At 55.3% G+C, this 21,801-nt stretch overlaps 2 protein-coding genes across 10 annotated transcripts in view; one reads left to right on the forward strand and one right to left on the reverse strand.

Annotated features, from left to right (window-relative positions):
• Nucleotides 1–315: 315 nt before the first annotated feature.
• Lyl1 (LYL1 basic helix-loop-helix family member) lies at nt 316–3,498 on the forward strand. 4 transcript variants are annotated; one of them, XM_045139312.1, is made up of 5 exons: nt 593–649; nt 877–1,160; nt 1,316–1,517; nt 1,608–1,699; nt 2,800–3,498. In XM_045139312.1, exons 3-5 carry the CDS (start codon nt 1,405–1,407, stop codon nt 3,198–3,200), a joined length of 606 nt encoding a protein of 201 aa, XP_044995247.1. In that variant the 5' UTR covers nt 593–649; nt 877–1,160; nt 1,316–1,404; the 3' UTR covers nt 3,201–3,498. The 4 variants fall into 4 exon arrangements, with proteins under 4 accessions (XP_004672483.2, XP_044995249.1, XP_044995248.1 ...); XM_004672426.2 differs by lacking the exons at nt 593–649; nt 877–1,160 and adding an exon at nt 316–473 and having other exon boundaries at nt 1,161–1,517; XM_045139314.1 differs by lacking the exons at nt 593–649; nt 877–1,160 and adding an exon at nt 316–473.
• Nucleotides 3,499–6,573: 3,075 nt separating this feature from the next.
• Nucleotides 6,574–21,801, reverse strand: part of Nfix (nuclear factor I X) — a 119,758-nt gene continuing 104,530 nt past the window's right edge. For 4 of the 6 annotated variants that reach the window (XM_045139183.1, XM_045139184.1, XM_045139181.1 and 1 more), the window contains exons 9-11: nt 21,235–21,382; nt 19,048–19,139; nt 6,574–8,321 (exon numbers count right to left, since the gene is read on the reverse strand). In XM_045139183.1, coding sequence (XP_044995118.1) covers nt 8,307–8,321; nt 19,048–19,139; nt 21,235–21,382 — 255 coding nt within the window. In that variant the 3' untranslated portion in view covers nt 6,574–8,306. The remainder of the gene's footprint in view (nt 8,322–19,047; nt 19,140–21,234; nt 21,383–21,801) is intronic. The other 2 variants (XM_045139185.1, XM_004672463.3) reach the window with 1 other exon arrangement.

Raw genomic sequence — 21,801 nt, forward strand, 5'->3', positions numbered from 1 at the left:
GTTCCAGAGGGAAGAGGCAGGCAAGACCCTGAGGGGTGAAGGCTGAGTCTCCGCTTCCCCACTTCCCTCCTCAGTGGGGCCGGGAGGTGCGATCCCCGCCCTCCGGTTTCCTCCGGGGTCAGCCCGGCTCCTTATCAGGCGAGGCCAGGCCCTTATCTGCTCGAGGCCAGCATCCTCTGGCCGCTGCGTCGGGGTTAGAGGGAGGAAACTCGCCGCCGGAGGGGAGGGGGAGGGCGGGGAGAGGGCGGATCAGCCCCGGGGAGGCTCACTTTCTCTTGGGGACCCACGCTGCTGCTGCTGCCGCAGCCGCCGCCGTGGCCACTCACGCCCTTGGGGAGCTGCAGAGGAGGCGGCCCGACGGGACGCACGGGCCTCGGACGCAGTGCCTGGACAGCTGAAGCAGCCTCCTGGCCTGCATTGCCAGCGGGGACCAGACAGAGAGGCACTCACCAGGCTGCCGGTACAGCGCTGGGGTAAGAGGGGAGAAGGCTTTGAAACACACGGAGGGGTACCTGCATTCCAAACTCTTCTGTCTATTCCTCCCTTCATTCATTCACTCACTTGGCAGCAGAGACCCACATCTTGCTGGGACGCTCCAGGGTCTGGAGTCCAGCTTGTTTAAGCAGGATGCAAGTGTGAGTGTTGATAGGTAAGGGCTTCCCCAAAGCCCCAGGGAGGGCTGGGGGGCATGACTGGACTGGACAGTGGAATCACTGTTGGGGAGCCTGGGGTCAGGCTCAGGGGTTACAATATCAGGAATTGGGATCATAGGGTTAGTAAGGGGGACGTTTTCAGCAGAGGTAGGGCTCCCTGGAACCAGTGTGGAGATCTGTGGAGGCCATGGAAGAAACTTAAGAGTGAATCTTGGCTTCGCAGGAGCTTCCTAGGGCCACCTTGTCTCAGCTCCTGGCTTGGAGTCTAGGGGACAGATGCCCTCAACAACCCAGGAGGTGCTGAGAGGACCAGTGTTGCCTAGCACCTAATGGGCACCCCCTCTCGTTGGAAGAGTTCCACCACCCCTTCCCGGCTGTGTCTGGGCCCACCCGCACCTGTTTTGCTTACCGAACCTCCATTCCCCACCCAATACATCTCTTCCTCCCATCTTGTCGCTTCCTCACACTGGAGTCCTCCTCCCCATTGACGGCCCCTTCTTCCCACAGGTGAGCACCACTTCCTTGGGGGTCCATGTGCCCGCCCCAGGCCCAGGCAGAGGTGGGCCCCACCATGACGGAAAAAGCTGAGATGGGGGTGTGCGCCTGCAGCCCAGCACCCACCCCGCCCCCTAAGCCTCCTTCACCTGGGCCCTTTCCCACAGAGGTGGTGCACGGTGGAACATCCACCCCCAGGCTGCCCCCGGGTGTGCCAGTGATCAGTCTGGGTCACACCAGACCCCCAGGGGCAGTCATGCCCACCACGGAGCTGAGTGCCCTCCGGCCTCCCCTGCTGCACCTCTCTGCCCTGGGCACAGCCCCACCTACCCTGGCCCTGCATTACCACCCTCACCCCTTCCTCAACAGGTCAGTGGGGAGCTGGGGCTGGGGGCAGTGCTGGAGGGAGGCCAGGGTATTTACCCACGCAAGGCCTCGGTGACCCACAACCCCTTACAGCGTCTACATTGGGCCAGCAGGACCCTTCAGCATCTTCCCTAGCAGCCGGCTGAAGCGGAGACCAAGCCATGGTGGGCCGGATTTGGCCGAGGGTGAGTGTGTGTGTGTGTGTGTGTGTGTGTGTGCGCGCGCGCACGCGCACACAAATATGCTTGTGGGTGTGTGCAGCCCACTTCTGATTTGTCCACTACCCTGCTACAGGGAGGGGTTCATGCGCGAACACACACACACATACACACACACACACACGCACACACACATAGCCAAGTCTAAGATCACGGTACAGAAAGAACCTAGTTGGAGGGCTCGGACCTGTGGTCACAACACACTTGGGAGGCTTGGGCAGGAGGACAAGGAGTTCAGAGAGGATCTGGAGTTCAGAGTCAGCCTGGACTACAAAATACTACGAAGTAAGAGCTTGTCTCAAAAAAAAAAAAAAAAGAGAGAGAGAGAGAGAGAGAGAGATAAGAGGGTCGTGGTGGCGCACGCCTTTAATCCCAGCACTCGGGAGGGAGGCAGGAGGAGGAGGATCACTGTGAGATCATGACCACCCTGAGAATACACAGTGAATTCCAGGTCAGGCCAGCCTGGGCCAGAGGGAGAGACAGAGAGAGAGAGAGAGAGAGAGAAAGACAGAGAAGGAGGGGATAGAGGAAGACCACAGTTCTGATGCCAACCAACCATCCCAGTCAAGTGTCACAGCCAGAATGGGGGCAAAGGAGCCACAAGATGACAGCCACAGGACCCAGACAGCCGCACAACCACACAAATCAAACATAGACCCATGCATGAGCCACCGGCACGTGGCATGGCAGAAAACAATCAAAGTCATGAGACAGGCCACAAAGCCACAGGAGACAACCCATAGGCCCCCTATGGCAAACGAGAAGAGGGTCTGTCTGAACCCACAGAGAATGAGGGCCACGGGTACAACCTCCCTCCCTGGGCAGATAACCACAGGAAGTCTTTCCGTAGGGAATCTGTCGTTTTTAACATCAGGGGCAGTGGGGGCACAGCAGCGCCCCGCTGGGTGCAGCCTGGACTTGTCAAGGGAACCCTTGGAGAAGGGGGTTCTACCGCAGCCCACGTTGTCTATCCTGGGGGGGGGCTTGTACTGGGAGCCCGCAGTGAGGACAGAAGTGTTGCATGCCCCCCCTACGTCCCCCAATAATCCTGCCTCCGCTGTCTGCAGGGCACCAGCCACAGAAGGTGGCCAGACGCGTGTTCACCAACAGCCGCGAGCGCTGGCGGCAGCAGAACGTTAACGGTGCCTTCGCGGAGCTCAGGAAACTGCTGCCGACTCACCCGCCCGACCGGAAGCTGAGCAAGAACGAGGTGCTCCGCCTGGCCATGAAATACATCGGTTTCCTGGTGCGGCTGCTGCGAGATCAGACGGCCGCGTTGACCGCGGGCCCCGCCCTATCTGGACCCCGAAAACGGCCTGCGCGCCGAGGCCAGGAGGAAGCCGGTGGCGCGCGCCGCGGAGCGAGCCGAAGGGGAGAGGCTGCTGCAGGGCACCCCGAAGGCATCCCCAGAGGGGTGACCAGGTCCATCAAGATAGAGCCAGCGGCCCTGAGTCCCGAGGTGCGGTGACCTCCCCTCCCCGCCTCCGAGCAGTAGCGCCTGCGCCGCAGACGTGGAGTGCTGGGCCCGGGGAGGAGACGGCAGCCAAGGGCGCGCAGGGCTCCACTGTGAACTCCCTCGAGAAGGGACTGAGCTCGCCCAGATAAAGGTCCCAGAGGTCTGAAAGAGTAAATGTCATCCCCATTGGCCTCGCAGATTTACTTTTTAAAAGTCAACCACGGCTCACTTGAAGTGGCCTTGTCCATGCCCTCTCTCTGTCGGGCCAAGGTCAGAGAATCAAACAAGGCAAAGCGGTCTCATCTTCGGACCCCAGTAGTGCTTCTTTTTTTTTTTTTTTCCTCCCCTAGGCTGGGGTCGCTGGAGGGGGGCGAAGGGAGGGAAGCAAGATCTGGAAGCCTTGGGTCCTTCGCACATGGGCGCCTCTGGCGGAGGCCCTGCGCCCCTCGACGGCACATAGAGAGGGACGCGGCGGTGCCCTACTCCATCGCGCGCAACCCGGACCCCTCCATCTGCTTGCACCGTGGAATTTAAGGAAGGCTCGAGACGCCCTGAAGCTTTTTTTTTTTTTTTTGTTTCTTTATTTCTTTTTATTTCACATACACATTAGCCATTCAATGGAGAAGCCGGAAGAGAGTCAGGCAAAGATGGTATAAACAGAAGCGCAGTGACGGGAGGGGGGGTGGGGGTGGGACGGGGCGGAGAGGGGAACAGACGGGCTGGCTGTCTACTTGCATTCCGCTAGGACACTGAAAACCCAGAAAACAAAACAGACAGTAAACTACCCTTGTTTCTTAATGTATCTCAGTGCAGAGACGGGGGGGGGGGGGGGCTGGGGAGGGGAGGATGGAGGGCAGAGAAGGAGAAGACCAGGCTGGAGGAGGAGGAGCAGAGGGAGGGGGACGCTAAGGGGGGGGAGCACACCAAATCCATTAGTACTATATATAGAGATACTCGTAGATACTGCGTTTCTTAGCCTAAGAAGAAACTTGTTTGACGGGACGGGCGGCCTTTGGCGGTCCGCGATGCTGGTGCTGGTCGGGCGCACGGATCTCCCGGGAGGGGCCAAAGCGGGACTGGCCCAGGCTGGCTTGCGGGGGTGAGGGGAGGTTGGAGGGGTGGGGGGGGAAGAGGGGGCGCCCCGAGGGTAGATGGTGTGTGGAGGGATGGGGAGCAGAGGCGGGGGAGCCGGGGTACCCCTCGAGCTCTCGATTGGGGGGACAAAGTTCTTGTGACTTTATTGCTCCTTTTATTTTTCTCTCGTGTGTGTGTGTGTGTGTGTGTGTGTGTGTGTGAGAGAGAGAGAGAGAGAAGGGGAGATGGGGGGGCCCGTTCGGCACAGTCGGGGGGGGCGGTGTGTGTGTGGGAGGGGGAAGTGATGGGTCGTCTGAGCCACCCGGCCCCTCTTGGGACCCAGAGCGCGGCGTCCGCTCCGCCAGCACGGGGGGTGAGAACAAGGCACTAGGTCGGCCGGCCAGCGCGGGGGGGCGGGTGTGTAAGGCAGTCGACGGGGCTGGCTGGGTGGGGTGGGTGTTGGGGGGGCTGTGTTGCGGGGCCCTGTGCGTGCATGTATGCGTGCGCGCGCGGGCCTGGGCGGGGGGCGCATCGACCTGGCAGCGTGGCTGTGGTCCTGTCTTGGGAGCATGGAGCCCTCCTCCCTTGTGGGTGCTCCCCTGGAAGATGCTGGGAACGGGGTGGAGGAGGGAGAGTGATGTTGGGGGGTGTGTGTGGGGCGCCATGGAGGAGGGATGGGGGGTCGGGGAAGAAACCACCAACTTGCTGAACGCGCTCCTGATAATGCTGGTGACGGTCAAGTTGGCGTCTGGCTCAAAAAGAAGGGCGCTCCGGGCAGGCAGGCCGGGAGTGGGGAGAAGGGACGTTTGTTCGTTGGCATTGACCTCTGCGGGGGAGGGGGGCCGGGAACCCCTCCCCGCCGCGTCCCCCCCACCCCGAGCCTCCGGGGTGAGGAAGGGGGTGATGGCCCCAGGGAAGGGGGGCGCCCGGGGAGACCCGCGGCCGGCCAGAGCCACCCAGCCGCCGGGGGCGCACGCCGCTGTCCCGTTCCGTTAAACTCAACAAAGAAAGGGATATGCGTGTTCCTAACAAGTGCAGGATATTTAATTGATTCATAAACTTATGTATAATAGGTTGTGGGTTTTTTAAAACGTACTTTATCATGTAAGAAGCACCAGGGTTTTTTTCTTAATGTAGAAATATTTTTTTTCTCGTCCTTTTCCTTTTTTTTGATCTTGTATTATTATTTGTTTAATGTCGAGGTGTTTTTTTTTTTAAGACTCCCAAATGCGAAAGTTTCCTTCAGCCCTCCCACCGAAACCGAGAACTAACGGCAAAATAAAGTAAAACCCCAGATCATCTTCAGTCTACGCAGGAAAACGACTTCAAAAAAAAAAAAAAAAACTGAAAACGAACAAAAAGAAAAAAAAAAAAAACAGCTTTCGTTACCCCCGCTCTGGACGGGGCAGGCCCAGTTCTTTTAGCGTCCCCAGAGCCGCGAGGACATTACAACAAAAATAGAAATTTTTTTTTAACAATCTCTTAACATACAAAGATAGGAAAACTCTCTGATGCATTGCACTTGGTTCAATGAAAAAAAAAAAAAGTTCATTTCCTCCATATATATTTTTTTGTGTGTGTGGGTTTTCTTCCTCTCCTCACACGTCCTCACAACTCTTAGCGCCCGCACAGCCCCCTTCACGAAACCCACCACTTGGGGAAGGAGCGTGTCCGCCACCCTCCACCCCGGACGCCCTTGCACTCCAGGGGGGCTTTGCCAGGCACCTTGTGTCCCCCCCCACCCCCCGGCCCAGCTGGCCTGCAGCTTCCGACCTCGCCCGGGCGCGGCTCCCGCACACAGACCCACAGCACGCGCGACCCCGATTGTCTTCGACGGGAAGGGGCGCACGCGGCCGGGCCGGGCAGGGCCCACCCCCACCCCCACCCCCTTTCGCTCGCTCCTTAGCTCTGACCCTGTTTAAGCCAACCGAACTGAAAGAAATAAAATAAAATAAATCATTGCACTTGGACCGCGCGTCCCGCCCGGCCCGCCCGGCCCCCACCCCCACCCCAGCCCCGGGCCTCCCCTTGCGCGCTCGTGCGCACGGAGGCTCCCCGCCCCAAAGCCCGGGATCAAGGCCCGGGGAGGGCTCCGTCCAACTTCCAGCAGGAGCCGCCTACCCCCACCCCACTTCCCGGCCTCCGCAGGCGACCCCCCCCCCTTCCTCCCCGAGGCCGCCTGCCTGCACGCTGGGCCCCCGCAGCCTCCTCTTCACCAACCAGATTCTCAATAAATAAAACCCAACCCTACTGTTGTGCAACGTGGGACTGCCCGGCTTTCGGAGGACCCTGACCTGTGCTTTGTGTTTTCATACCGTGGAGAGAGAGAGAGAGAGAGAGAGAGAGAGAGAGATAGAGAGAGAGAGAGGCACAAGGACTTGAGAAGTGGGCTTGGGAAGGGGAGACGCAGGGTACAGGGAGTAAGGCACAAAAAGACAAGCCAGAGGGGCCAAGTCACACCCTGGGGGTGTGGGGTGCTGGGCGCACTCCCCTCCCTCCCAGGGCTGGGGGAGGCTTCTGAAGACCCTCTGGACGGGCCCCCACCATCCCTTGGGGGGGGGGGAGGAAGGAGAAGGTTGTGGGGAGAGCTACTTCCTGTGGTGTGTTACCAAATTGTTCCCAAGTTGTTCAAAGGGAGGAGTTCCCAAATTGCAACAGCGGGGGAGAAAAAAGACCCAAACGGTGGACCGCCCCACCCCTAAATAAAGAATAAAAGACATTACGGCTAGAATCTGGGGGGTGAGGGGGGGAGAGGGATAAGTGACCGTAGGGAGGGTGCGGTGGTGGTGGCGGTGGTGGTGGTGGTAGGGGGCCAGAGAGCTCCAGAACCCTTGTGACAAAGGACACCCACCGCCCTCCACAGGAGCTGAAGGTCAGCGAGGTGGACGCCTACCTAAGGCGCAGGTGGCGGCGGGCAGCCTCGTCCAGGGCGCGGCTCCGGGGACCCCCTGCGCTCCACTCTCGGCCGTCCCCCAGCAGCAGGGCTGTGCGCGCGCGCGAGAGGCAGGGGGCAGGACCGACGGGGCGCGGGCACCTGCATGCAGGGCTGGGGGACGGGCGGGCGACCCCGGGGTGGGGAGGAGGCCCGGTTCCGTTCGCTCGGTGGTGGGGTTGGAGTGGCGTGGCAGGCAGGCTGGGGGTGGGGTGGGGAGGGTGCCTGTCCCGGGCTGGGTGTTCCATCCATAGCATCCTCACTTTTTCCTGCTTACTGTACAGAGCGGGGTGGTGGTGGTGGTGGTGGTGGTGGTGGTGGTGGGGTGTCCAACCCCAAGAGCGCCCCTGCGGCTCAGGGGTGTGGTGTGATTGTGGTGGTGGCGGAGCAGTCCATCTTGGACTCAGGCAGAATGCTACTAGCTTCTGGGGGTGCTCCCTGCCCACCGGGGTGGTGTGTGTGTGGGGGGGGGAGAATCTCCCTTGCCTGGTCCGGAACAGCTGGGGGCAGAAGCTCCCCCCACCACCTCTCCAACCCTACGCCCCCAGGAGCTGAGGCCCGGAGGGAGGGAGGGAGGAGTCGAAGTCCGGAGGGCAGCTCGAAGATCTCTCCCTCTTCGTCACGAGCTGCTCCTCTGGGCTCCTCGGGGTGAGCTCGGGCCCAGTGCAGGACGAGGGCTGGTGGTGGCAGGGCGCGGGCGGGCGGAACCAGGCCCACTTGGGGGCCTTGCTGTGGTCTGCACGGCCGGGCTGGGTGGGAGAAGGCGGTCTGCCGCATCCTTTCTTTCTCAGTGTCCTCTGCTTGGCAGAGCCCGCTTAGCACGCACGTTTCTTTCTGTTTGGCTGCTGGTGCACAGCTCCTCTGAGAGACCTCTTCGAAGGGGGCTCCCCAGAACTGGGCTGCTTCGGACCTCAGGGGAGGGGAGGGGGGTGTCCCCGAGCTAGAGGAGGGAAGGGCTGAGTGGCTGACAAACGTCTAATTTTTGCTTTTTCGGTGGGGCTGAGCTGGGGGATTTTTGCTTGTTTGTTTGTTTTTCCATGTCTTGAAATTTCTTCACCCCCCCTTTGAGGAACCTCTCTTCATTTCGTTGGTTCTTGTTGGTTCTTTGTGGATCAGAGGAACCAGGACTGAAGCACGCCCCCAAAAAAAGAAAGAGAGAGAGAGAGAGAGGGAGAGAGAGAAAATTAAAAGGGGACATTAAGAACAGGTGGGGGCAGATCTCGGGTCCCAACCTCACTGCCACCTATCCCAGAGGAGCCAAGCTGGGTGCTCGGTAGCCGACCCCCCACGGAGAAGGAAATACAGCGCATTCTCCCCACCCTAAACGGGAATCCCCCCCCCCGCCTGCCCCTCTCCCCAATGCTAGTCCAGCTGGCCTTCCCGTGGGCACTGTGCCCAGCGGGTGGGACCCCCATGGCGGGCGCTGGCACAGGCCTGGGATCTGGCCATGTTTGCAATTGTTTAGGTTTTTTTGTGTGGGACCTGGAGGGTGGGGAGGATGCCAGGCTCAGGCTTTTGTACCCAGAGGGCTTGGAGAGTGGGGTGTGTGTGTGTGTGTGTGTGTGTGTATGGGGAGGGGGATGGCCTAGCTTCTTGCTGAGTTTTCTTTCTGTCTCTTTGGATTAAAAGCAGAAATTCCCGTCTGTACACCCCAGCCAAGGTTTCACAAGGCTGAAAGGCTGGGGAGGGGGGTGGGCGGGGGAACCACATGGCTTCAGTCCTGAGCAGGGCCCGGCCTGGGTGGGGAGGGGCTGGAGCCCACCCTGCACCACGCAATGCCTTCAGGGCACCAGCCGCTGGGGGGGTTTTGGGAGGCGTCCTGCTCTGGGCGTCGCTTCACCCGTGCACCAGCAGAGGGCGCCGTCCTCCCACATACAGGGCCTCCCTGGCTGCAAACCCTCTCCCCCCCCCCCCCAACACGTTGGACCAAAGGGACTGGCTGCTTGGCAACGCCCTCTATCAAAGGCTCCAGACCCCACTTCATGCCCAAGCAGTGTGCATCGGGGAACTGTGGCCCAGACCTGTGCCGGGTACCTTCACAGCAAAATGGGGTTGCAACTCAGCGCCCGCCCCCGCCCCAGCTCAAGGCCCTGTGTCAAGACTTTGGTCCTCAGACACACATAAGGAGATACTGACTCATTTCAACACCCACAACGCCACGGGGATGTCAGGCACAGAGAGGGTGGGTGGACTTCTTGAGGTCACACAGCCCTGGTCAGGTAACAGTTGGAAATCAGATGCAAGGGAGTGGTCACGAGTTTGTACAGCAATCATTAAGAGGCAGGCAGGGGATGGAGGGGTGGCTTAGCGGTTAAGGCGTTTGCCTGCAAAGCTAAGGGAACTCCAGGTTAGATTCCCCAGGATCCACGTTAGCCAGATGGACAAGGGGGCGCAAGCGTCTGGAATTCGTTTGCAGTGGTTGGAGGTCGCGGCGCACCCATTCTCATTCTCTCTATCTCTCGCTCGCTCTTGCTTTCTCCCTCCCTCTTTCTCTGTCATATAAATTATATATATATACACACACACACACACACACAGATATATATACACACACATACATACATACACACACATATATACATATACATATACATACACACACATATATACATATACATATACATATACATATACATATACATATACATATACATATACATATACATATACATATATATATGAGGCAGGGCAGGACCAAAATATGTCTGTGCCCTGCCCAGAGCCCAGCCTTCCACATTGGAGTGAGGACTCAGGGCAGCTAGAGCTGTCAACTTAAACAAAAAAAAAAAAATTAAGAGCCGGGCGTGGTGGCGCACGCCTTTAATCCCAGCACTCGGGAGGCAGAGGTAGGAGGATCGCCAAGAGTTCGAGGCCACCCTGAGACTACATAGTGAATTCCAAGTCAGCCCGAGCTAAAGTGAGACCCTACCTTGAAAAACAAAAAACAACAACTTTAATTTAAATTTAAAATTTAACAAAAATTAAGTAGGCAGAATTGCAAGTTAGAATTTCCAGTATTTGAGGCTAGGGTGACGTCTCAGCCATTAAAGGTGCTTGCTTGCAAAGCCTAGGGGCCCAGGTTCAACTCCCCAGCTCCCACATAAAGCATTAATTTGCAGCGGCAAGAGACCCTGGCACACTTACACACGCACGTGCAAATAAATAATTTTTAAAATCTTCCAGTATTTAAAAACCCCGTTAGAAGTGGGATACGGTGGCTCACACTTGTAATCCTACCACTTGGAAGACTGAGGCAGGAGGACCGTGGGAGTTAGAGGTCAACCTGAGCTATACGGTGAGTGCCAAGCCAACCTGGGCTACAGAGCAAGACCCTGTCTCAAAACCCAAACAAACAGGGCTGGAGAAATGGCTTAGCAGGTGAGGCACTTTCCTGCAAAGCCTGAGGACCCTGGTTTGACTCCCTAATACCCTCGTAAGCCAGTTGCACAAACAAGGTGGTGCGTGCATCTGGGGTTTGTTTGCAGTGGCTAAAGGCCCATTCTCTCTCTCAAATAAATAAAAAAAATATATATATTTTTAAAAAGCCCAAAGTTGGGCATGGTGGCTCACACCTTTAGCGCCAGTACTTGGGAAGCAGAGGTAGGAGTGAGTTCAAGGCCACCCTGAGACTACATAGTGAATTCCAGGTCAGCCTGAGCTAGAGCACTGAAAAGCAAGGGAAAACAACAACAAAAAGCCCAAACAAACACAAAACACGATTGGTGTTAAATGTGGTGCTGGATCCCAGCAAGCACACAGGAAGCTAAGGATCTTGAGTGTAGGCTTAGCTATGCATTAAGATCTTGTCTCCACCGCCCCTGGGCAGGGAGCATAGCTCTATGGTACAGCCCCTGTCTAACATGTCGGATGTCCTAGGTTCCATCCGCAGCACCAAAAACAACAACTGCCTCCTCCAACACGATTGCTCCAATACTGGTCAGCTTATGCCTGCATGTCAGACGTATCCCTTAGGCTCTGGTTTGAGACTGCAGAAGTAGACAGTGGGAGATGAGGATGCTCAGGTACAAAAATTAGAAACAGAGGCTGGAGAGATGGCTTAGTGGTTAAAGCATTTGCCTGCAAAGCCTAAGGACCCAGGTTCGATTCCCCAGTACCCATGTAAGCCAGCTGCACATGGTGATACATGCGTCTCGAGTTCGTTTGCAGTGGCTGGAAGCCCTGGCGTGCCCATTCTCTAATAAGTAAAATAAATAAATTTAAAAAATAAAAAGGAATTAGGAATAGCTTCAGAGGACTGGGCTCAGTAGTTAAGGTGCTTGCTTGCAAAGCCTAACAACCTGGGTTTGATTCCCAGGTACACACAAAAAGCCAGTTGCACAAAGTAGCACATGCATCTGGAGTTGGTTTGCAGTGACCTGAGGGCCCTGGCGTCCATTCTCTCTCTGTCTCTCTTCTCCCTATCTCTCTCTGCTTGCAAATAAATAAATATTAAAAAAGAAAAAAGAGGGCTCGAGAGATGGCTTAGTGGTTAAGCGCTTGCCTGTGAAGCCTAAGGACCCTGGTTCGAGGCTCGATTCCCCACGTTAGCCAGATGCACAAGGGGGCGCATGTGTCTGGAGTTCGTTTGCAGTAGCTGGAGGCCCTGGTGCGCCCATTCTCTCTCTCTATCTGCCTCTTTGTCTGTCGCTCTCAAATAAATAAAAATAAACAAAAAAATAAATAAATAAGAAAACAAATAGCTTCAGAGAGGGTAGGCACAATAGCTTTTACCTGTAGTCCCAGCTGTTCCCAGCCTGCAGCGCCCATCACTTAAGCCAAAGAGCTGGAGGCCAGCTCAGCAACATAGTGAGACACTGTCTTTTTATGTTTTTCTTTCTTTCTGAGGTAGGGTCTTACTCTGACCTGGAACTCACTCTGTAATCCAAGGCTGGCCTCGAACTCACAATGACCCTCCTACCTCTGCCTCCTGAGTGTTGGGATAAGAGGTGTGCACCACTATGCCCAGCCTCTATCTTTTTCTTCTTTTTTTTATATTTAACTTTTTATTTATTTATTTGAGAGACAGAGAGAATGGGCATGGTAAAATTAAAAATATTCCATTTTTGTAGAACTACAAAGGAAGTATTGCCATTTGAAATGCATGTTGCATCTTTTTGTTTGTCTGTTTGTTTGATTTGTTTTCAAAGTAGGGCCTGGGCTGACCTGGCACTCTGTAGTCTCAGGCTAACCTTGAACTCATGTCCTCCTACCTCTGCCTCCCAAGTGCTGGGATTAAAGGCATGTGCCACAACACCCAGCCAAATAATTTTTTTTTGTTGTTGTTGTTTTTTGGTAGTGTGGGTGTTACTTTTTTCGAGGTAGGGTCTCACTCTATCCCAGGCTGACCTGGAATTCACTATGTAGTCTCAGGCTGGCCTCCAACTCATAGTGATCCTCCTATATCTGCCTCCCAAGTGCTGGGGTTGAAGGTGTGTGTCACCACGCCCCAGCTAAATATTGCATCTTTTACACATTTTCATTTTTGTTCATATTTTAAAAGACTCAATTTGTGTATAATAGTAATAATTTTACTTATAATATTAACTAGTATATACTTATAACAATACACTTTTTTGTTTGTTTGTTTTTCGAGATAGGGTCTTGCTGTAGCCCAGGCTGACCTGGAATTTACTCTGTAGTCCCAGGTGAACCTTGAACTCATGGCAATCCTCCTACCTCTGCCTCCTGAGTGCTGGAATTAAAGGCCTGAGCCACCACACCCAGCTCCATACTGGTTTCTTATTAAGAACTAACAAGTCCTGTATTTTTCTTGTTTGTTTGTTTCTTTTTGTTGTTGTTGTTCATTTATTTATTTATTTGAAAGTGGCAGAGAGAGAGGGAGAGAAAGAGACAGATAGAGAGGGAATGGATGCACCAGGGCTTCTAGCCACTGCAAACGAACTCCAGATGCGTGCGCCCCCTTGTGCATCTGGCTAACGTGGGTCCTGGGGAAATGAGCCTCGAATCGGGGTCCTCAGGCTTCACAGGCAAGCGCTTAACTGCTAAGCCATCTCTCCAGCCTGTTTGTTTCTTTTTTTCCTTTGAGGTAGGGTCTCACTCTGGCCAAGGCTGACCTGGAATTCACTATGTAGTCTCAGGGTGGCCTTGAACTCAACGGTGATCCTCCTACCTCTGCCTCCCGAATGCTGGGATTAAAGGCGTGTGCGCCGCCACACCTGGCTGCTTGTTTTATTTATGTATTTATTTGTTTACTTATTTTAACTTACTTTTATTTATTTCTTTTTCTTTTTTATTTTTTTCTTCTAGGTTTTCTTTTTTTTTTTTTTTTTTTGAGGTATGGTCTCACTCTAACCCAGACTGGCCTCGAACTCACAGTACTCCTCCTAACTCAGCCTCACTAGTGCTGGGATTAAAGGTGTGTGCCACCATGCTGGGCAGAGACCCTGTCTTTAAAAAAGATGGTTGGGGGTCTGCTGACATGGCTCAGGGGTTAAAGGTACTTGCTTAGAAAGCCTGACAGCATGGGTTTGGTTCCCTAGTCCCCATGTCAAAACTAGATGCACAAAATAGCCCATGGGTCTGGAGTTCATTTACAGTGGTGGGAGTCCCCCTGGTTAGTTCTCTCTCTCTCTCTCTCTCTCTCTCTCTCTCTCTCTCTCTCCTTTCTCTTTCTCTCAAATAAATAAATATTTAAAAAGTTTCAGAGGTCCTCTAACTTTCTGTGGCAATCAAGATCCTATCTGTATGATTCCAAACAATAGGTAATAATAGCACATTAGCCCATGTGGTTTCTAAGCACACTTGCAAGTGGTTTGTGTGGGCTGGAGAGATGGCTTAGCAGATAAGGCCAATGCCTGTGAAGCCTAAGAACCCAGGTTCGATTCTCCAGGTCCCTGGTAAGCCAGCTGCACATGGCTACATGGTTTGTGTGACCAAGGACCAGACACTTGTTGCAGAAGTACTGAGTTGAACCTAGGGTGTGCCACTGTTACATCTCAAGCCCTAAAAGTTTCTTTTTCTTTCTTTCTTTTTTTTTTTTTAAGGTAGGGTTTCACTCTAGCCCAGGCTAACCTGAAACTCCCTTTATATTCCCAAGTTGGCCTCAAACTCACCATGATCCTTCTACCCCTGCCTCCTGAGTGCTGGGACTAAAAGTGTGCACCACCACGCCCCGCTTTCTTTTCGTTTTTTCTTTAGTTAGGCTTTTATTTATTTATTTATTTATTTATTTATTTATTTATTTATGAGAGCAATTCAGGGAGAGGGAATGGGCACGCCAGGGCCTCTAGCTGCTGCAAATGAACTCCAGACGTATGTGCCACCATGTACATCTGCCTTATGTGGGTTCTGGGGAATTGAACCTGGGTCCTTGGGCTTTGCAGGCAAGTGCCTTAATCACTAGGTCATATCTCCAGCCCTATTTATGTTTTTAAATCAGGGTCTCTCTCTAGCCCAGGCTGACCTAGGAACTCGCTGTGTAGATCAGGCTGGCCTCAAACTCACAACGACCCTCCTACCTCAGGCTCCTGAATGCTCCCACTAGAGCCTTAAGCATTTTTTTCTTTTCTTTTCTTCCTTCCTTCTTTCTTCTTTCCTTCCTTCCTTCCTTCTTTCTTTCCTTTTCTGAGGTAGGGTCTCACTTAAGCTCAGGCTGACCTGGAATTCACTATGTAGTGTCACAGTGGCCTTGAACTCATGGCAACCCTCCTACCTCTGCCTCCCAAGTGCTGCCATCAGGCCAAACTTTTTTGTTGTTGTTGTTGTTTAATATATTTTTATTTATGTGAGAAAGAGACACAGACAGAGAGGGAGAGAGGGAGAATGGGCATACCAGAACCTCTAGCCTCATGTACCACTTTATGCATTTGGCTTACATGGGTCCTGTTGAATTGAACGTAGGTCCTTTGGCTTTGCAGACAAGTGCCTTAATCGCTAAGCCATCTCTCCAGCCCCAAACTTTTCTTTTTAGAAATGTTTTTATTCAGCTGGGTGTGGTGGTGCCTGCCTTTAATCCCAGCACCAGTAGACAGGGATAGGAGGATCACTGTGAGTTCAAGGCCACTCTGAGACAACATACTGAATTCCAGGTCAGCCTGGGGTACAGTGAGACCCTACCTTGAAAAAAAATTTTTTTTTTTTTAAATTTGTTTAAGAGTGAGAGAGACAGAGGCAGACAGAGAGAGGGCATGGGCACATCAGGGCCTCCTGTCACTGAAAATGGACTCCAGGCGCACACAACACTTTGTGCATCTGGCTTTTTATATGAGTACTGGGGAATTGAACTCGGGCCATAAGGCTTTGCAATCCAGCCTCTTTAACAGCTGAGCCATCTCCCAGATGCATGCGGCCCCGGCCCCCCCCCCAGTGCATCTGGCTTATGTGGGTCCTGGGGAATCGAACGGAGGTCCTTTGGCTTTGCAGGCAAACGCCTTAACTGCTAAGCCATTTCTCCAGCCCATCTCCCCAGTCCTAAACTTTCCTTTAGTTAATTAATTTTTTTTAGTTAATTAATTTAAAGAGTTCATGATTTATTTATTTGAGAGAGAGAGACAAACAGAAAGTGGCAGATATAGAGAGAGAATGGGTGCACCAGGGCCTCCAGCCACTGCAAACGAACTCCAGACACATGTGCCGCCTTGGTCCTGGGGAGTCGAACCTGGGTCCTTCGGCACTGCAGGCAAGTGCCTTAACCGCTAAGCCATCTCTCCAAGCCCAGTTAATTAATGAGTACACATTAAACGTGGTGGCTCCTGGCCACATGAGTACACATGCTGCATGTGGCCAGGAGTCACCACGTTTGAGGGTGCAGAGGAGCTGTGGGGCCAGGGATTGCCACAGCGACAGGCACTGGGCAGTCACACCCGGCAGCCCGCAGGATGTTGGGCCGGAGATGCAAGGAGGTTTGGCCTGCCTCTACGGCTCCCGAGCACCTACCCCGAGTTCTGTGCGTCCAGTGACCGAAAACTGGGCAAGCCACGGAGACAGCCCAGGGCCCAGCACCTCACAGAGGGGAAGGAGGCAGGCGATCAGCCAGCTCCAAGGCTGCAGGCCCACCCAAAGGTGTTGTCTGCGACCCAAGGGTTACCACTGACCCATGCCGGGGGAGCCACGTCGCCTCTACTTCTCTCCTCGGGGGGAAAAGAGGCCATGGACAGCCAGGACGGGGGGTGGCGTGAAAGGCCTCTCTTGGGCCCTTCAGTTCTCGTGAGCGCCACAGTCCCTGAAGAGGAAGAGTCCTTTTCTTTTTTTCTCTCTCTCTTCCTTCCTTCCTTTTTTCTTGTTTTGGCTTTTTCGAGGTGGGGTCTCGCTCTAGCCCAGGCTGACCTGGAATTCACTATTATAGCCTCAGGCTGGCCTTGAACTCATGGCGATCCTCCTACCTCTGCCTCCTGAGTGCTGGGATTAAAGGCATGTGCCACCACACCGGGCTCCTATTTTTTTAATATTTTATTTATTTATTTGAGAGGCGGGGGTAGAGAGAGAGAATGGGCACACAAGGACCTCCAGCTGCTGCAGAGAGAGGAAGAGGGGGAGAGAATAGGCACGCCAGGGCCTCCAGCCACTGCAAATGGACTCCAGATGCATGTGCCACCACGTGCGTCTGGCTTTACGTGGGACCTGGAGAATCGAACCTGCGTCCTTAGGCTTTGCAGGCAAGCGCCTTAACCGCTAAGCCATCTTTCCAGCTCATAAAGCTCATTTGTTTATTTACTTGAAAGAAAGAGAAAGAGGCAGATGGAGAGAATGGGTGTGCCAGGGCCTCCAGCCACTGCAGATTATGTGCCACCTTGTGCAGCTCGCTTATGTAGGTACTGGGGAATCGAACCTGGGTCCTTACGCTTCTCAAACAAGCACCTTAAACACGAAGCCATCCCTCAAGCCATAAGATTCTTGTAGGTCTGTGTTGGGGACAAAGTCAGCTCTGGGAGGGCTTCGCGGCACCTCCCTCCCCCGGCCCCCGATACTGGGAACAGGGGATCTGTTGCCAAGAACTGAGCTTCTTCTGCTTGCTCTCCCTCCCCACTTCCTGAGCCAGGTCCAAAACTGATTAAAACTAGGTAAAAAGTACTGCCCAGGGAATGACAAAATTGTTAAAATTCTCCTTTCTTCCCTCTTTCTATTGTTCCGTCTCCATCTGGTGCTCCAGGGATCAGCTAAAGTCACCGGTTACTGTGGAAACCACCCCTGACTGGACCCCTTCAGCGGCCTGCCAGCGGGGCTCCCCCCCCCCACAACAGGCCCAAGGGCTCCTATTAGGGGTGTGCAGATCCCCCATCATCCCCAGACACACCTGCCTGCTCAGAGGCCCTAGACCTAGGCCGTTCCCCACTGCCCTGGACGCAGGGCTGATAACAGGAGAGGAAAACCCATTTCCCCAGCCTCAGACTGACCTGGCCTCAAACATCCCAGTAAACTGAGCAGAGAAAGCAAGGAGGCGAGCCCAGGAGGGAGGGGAGGGCTCTAGGCAGAGCCTCAGGGGAGGCAAGGGAGGGAGCAATGGAGCCTTGCCCCTGGTGCCAGCCCACGGCCAGGACGGGAGGCTTGCCTGCTGTCCCTTCCTCTGGCACCCCCTCCTGCCCTCTCGCTAGCAGGGCTCTCTCTCTGGCGCACAGCAGAGGGGGCCTGGCTCCAGACCCTGCTCGGAGCCATTGTTTTTCTTCTCAACACCCCCAAGTTCAAGTTCATCTGGGTGTTACATCATGTCTGGTTGCTCCTGGAAACCAGACGGGTCAGACGTGACTCTGGGGAAAGGGGGTGGGAGGTGGGAGGGGCTGGGTTCCCTTCCCCTCCCTTCCTTGCCACTAGGGAGCTCTGAAGTTTGAAGTTCCACAAACTTTGGGGGCCTTTTTTTTTTTTTAAAAGAAAAAAAAAAGAGCAAAAGTGAAAGAAAGAGTGAGAGAGGGGAAGGAAAGAAGGAAGGAAGGAAAGAAAGAAAGACCCTCTAACCACAGACGCAAAACTGCCATCCTCCAACTTTCTCTGGATTGGGCCTCCAGAGAGGCGGGGCTGGAGCCAGCAGAGGCAGCCTGGGGCGCTGGGCAGGGGTAGATTTCCCAGGGCTAAGGAAGCTGCAAGGAGGTTTTTTTTTTTTTGCAAAATGTGCAAAGGAAAAGGAAAGATGAATGTGCTGTTTTCTGAAAGCCTGGCCCTCTCTCAAGCTACCTGTTCCTGGAATGGGTGTTCCCTGGGTTTCCAACCTCCCTGGTCGAATGAACACAGGGCACGGCCGGCCACATGTACACATTACACATGTGGGTGCAAGGCAGAAATCCTGAGGCCTTGGGGCCGGAGGGCGAGCTTGGCTCGTGAGAAGTGGGGGTGGGTGTCCGCAGGGACAAGGGGGCTTATCAGCCGGGTTTCCCTCGGAAGACTCATGGGGGCTTTGGGGGAGGGGTCTCCAGGGAGGGCCGGCAGCCCTGCCCTGCCCTTGATGTCAATCTCTGGGCACACAGCCCGCCCCGTGCTGAGCCCATCCAAAAATGCCAGGGGGCTGGGGCTTCTCTAGGGCCTGGGACCGGAGTGGGTGGGGCGAGAGGAGAGCCCAGAAGAGGCAGAGCCGTTCGGTCTGTGCCTCAGACTTCATCTTCGCTCTACCAGGCTGGCCCAGAGGCCTGAAGCCTTGGGTTTTGGGGCTTCCTCCCCCACCACACCCCCCCCAGGGCTAAGGCTGTCAGAGCTAATTATCCAATTAGCTGATTAGCCAGGGAGCCCCGGGCTGCCTGGGGAGCCGCTTAGCAGGGTGTGCAGGAGCCTGGGCCGGGGATGTGGCTCAGCTTTTAGCTCTCTTCCCGTGTCAGCTCCAGAACCGGAGGCAGTCTCCTCCCTGGCACCGAGATCAGACACACCTCTCCCGGCCACTCTCCCCACGCCCGCCCGGGCATCTCCTCCTACCTGAGACTGCTGCGGGATGTTCAGAAAGTTGCCGTCCCGGGGTCCGATGCTGACAAACCGGTTGGCAGAGGAGGCGCCTGTCGTTGAGAATGCTGTGGGGAGCAGGGGAGAGAGGGAGAGACCCGGTCAGGCCACGGGGCCCCACGCGGGCACTGCCCTTCGGGGCTGCCGAGAGAGAGGGAGAGACCGGGTTAGACCTGCTGCTGCGGGTAGGCTGGCAGCGGGAAGATAGGGAGAGGGGCACACATACAGCCCTCCTGCCCGCAGCCTCAGCCAGGCGTCCTCCATGCCCTTCCATACCAGGGTAAGGAAGGCCCCTCCCCCCCAGGCTGTGGCTGAAGTCCCTTGGGTCCAGTTCTGTCCCTTACCGAGAGACCCTGGGCAGCACTAGGGGACATCCCTGGGCCTCCCCCCCGCCCCCCCCCCCGCTCCCTGGTGTGTCTCAGTGGGGAGCCTGGATTTCTTACTTGAAGAGAGAGGCAAGAGGAGCTTGGCAGAGGGGCATCCTGGCCCGCCCTGCCTGGGGATGGCCTTCCCAGATGGGCCACCTCTCCAGCCCCAGGGCCTCACTGGGGCTGTGCCACCTGCTACTCTGGGGCAGTCCCACGGACTGGCACGTGGCTCAGGACTCACAAGGGGGACAGCTAGGCTCAGGCTTCTGATCAGTGAACCAGGTCCAACAGGCCCACGGTCCCCCGGCCAGAGCCGGACCAAGGTGACAGAGGAGGAGGCGGCCATGGGTGGAGCCCCCAAAGCTCAGCTGTCCTGTGCCCCAGGGAGCGAATGGACCCCAACATCCCTGAGCTCTTCTAGGGTGGGTGTCCGACTAGAGACCGTTTGGGGGGTGGGGATGTCCCCAGAGGGCGATGGGAGCGTCACAGTTCGCCTGGAAAAGCCCATGCTTTGCCCCCTGTAGCAGACGCACTCTGGGCTGGTGCCCCCTCTCCACAAGGATTGCCCAGCCTGGTTCCCCGCCCCCGCCCTGCCCACCTCCAATGACTGTGATAATGACGTCGTGTCTCATGGCAGATGCAGGTGGGAAGATGGCAGGGAGAAGGCAGGGAGGGGAAGAACTCAAACCACGGAGAGAAGGAGAGACAGAGAGCGCAGACAGACAGCAGTGGTGAGATGGGCCACCCCGCCACCCACTGCTGCAGAATGCCAGCTCACAGCCCTGCCCACCTTGTCCCCTGCCCCAGACCAAAGACACAGCACCGCCCGTTCGCCCTCCACCTCTCCTGTCCTTCGCGTCGCGTCTACCTGGGCCTCTCCGCTGATTTTTTTTTTTTTTCTCTTCCCTTTGACAAAATTTGTCATTGGTTTTAAAGGAAATAGAGGAAGGAAGGAAGGAAGTTAGGGAGAGAGGGAGTAAAAAAGGATGGAACGGAAGGAGGGAGGAAGGAAGGAAAGGAGAGAGGGAAAGAGAGATGAATAAACTGAAATCCAGAGCCCTCGCTTGCCCTTAGGATGTCCAACCTGGGAAAGGAACGGAGGGGAAGGGCAGAAGGAGGGATGTGAGGAAGGGGAGCAAAGGTGGAACAACGAGAAACCAAATGGGAGACTGAGCGGGAAGGTTGGGGCGGCCTCCTGCATCTTCAGAGACCAGATGGAGGTGAGGGGGCAAGGCAAAAAGGGGATGGTGGTGGCATCGCCTTGTGGTCACATTTAATTTTCTTGGTGTGTGTGTGTGTTGGGGGGGGGGGGACAACGAAAACAACAACAACAAAAAAAATTAAAAAACAAAAAATAAGGACAAAAACAAAAACAACAACAACAAAAAAAAAAAACAGCAATCAAGCATGAAGATGGCATGGCTGTGCCTCCCGCCCCCCCCCACCCACGCCAGCACCCCCAGGCCCGGTGCCCCACTGATGAGCTCTCCCTCCCGTCCCCCCGGCAGGGAGTAGCGGGCAGGGGGGGGTGCTCAGGGGGTGCTGGCTTATGAATCTGAGGCTCAGGAGGCCACGGCTGGGGCTCAGCCCTGCTCTCGTCTATATGGGGGGGCTCCAAGGCCCTGTGGGTAGGGGGCTTTGGTGGTAGGGGGGGTCTGCTCCTCTTTCATTCTTTTTTGTTTTTTCTTTCTTTCTTTCTTTCTTTTTTTTTTTTTTCTGTTCTTTTTGCAGTGGAGACTGAGTGGATGGGCCAGGGATGCTGGGCGCTGCAGTTTCGGTTTCATCGTCCACTTACAAGGTGATGGAGGAGTCAAGGCGGCGCCGTCTGGGGCAGTGCTGGTGGATTTGGAATCAGGCATAGGAAGGGGCACAGGTCTGGCCACTGGAGGCGGAGGCGGTAGCAAAAATGACCCCGGGACTTTGCCCTGGCCGCTACCGTTGGGCTGCGAACAACATAAATAGAGTGACGTATGAAGGCACATCACACACACACACAAGGTCCCCCGCGGCCAGGCCGCCGCACCGCCGGCTCCCTGAGAGCGGACGCAGGGGGAGGCTTCCTCTGAGCACGGAGGATGGAGGAGGAGGGTGTGAGGCCTCTATTTGGTCTCTCGGATGTTTTTTCTCTCTCTCTCTCTCTCTGTCTCTTTCTCTCTCTTTGTCCTCTGATTATGAAGCAGTGGGATGGAGGTTCAGGAAGGGGTTGGGGTGGGGTGGCATCCGACGGGTGGTTTAGTCGTTTCTTAAGCAGAACGTCCCAGGGTTCGGAAACGCGGCCACCTAGCAACGCGACACCGTGTCCCCTAGAACTCTGGCTCCCCCCCCACAGACTGTTCCTCATGGCAGGAGACATGAGCCAGTG

This window comes from Jaculus jaculus, chromosome 21, assembly GCF_020740685.1.
Source record: "Jaculus jaculus isolate mJacJac1 chromosome 21, mJacJac1.mat.Y.cur, whole genome shotgun sequence".
NCBI classification, from domain to species: domain Eukaryota; kingdom Metazoa; phylum Chordata; class Mammalia; order Rodentia; family Dipodidae; genus Jaculus; species Jaculus jaculus.

Coding starts and splice junctions, on each gene's coding strand:
- Lyl1 (XM_004672426.2), top strand. CDS start 1,186: ATGTGCCCGCCCCAGGCCCAGGCAGAGGTGGGCCCCACCATGACGGAA. Junction 1,518..1,607: donor CCTCACCCCTTCCTCAACAG/GTCAGTGGGGAG, acceptor AACCCCTTACAG/CGTCTACATTGGGCCAGCAG. Junction 1,700..2,799: donor TGGGCCGGATTTGGCCGAGG/GTGAGTGTGTGT, acceptor CGCTGTCTGCAG/GGCACCAGCCACAGAAGGTG.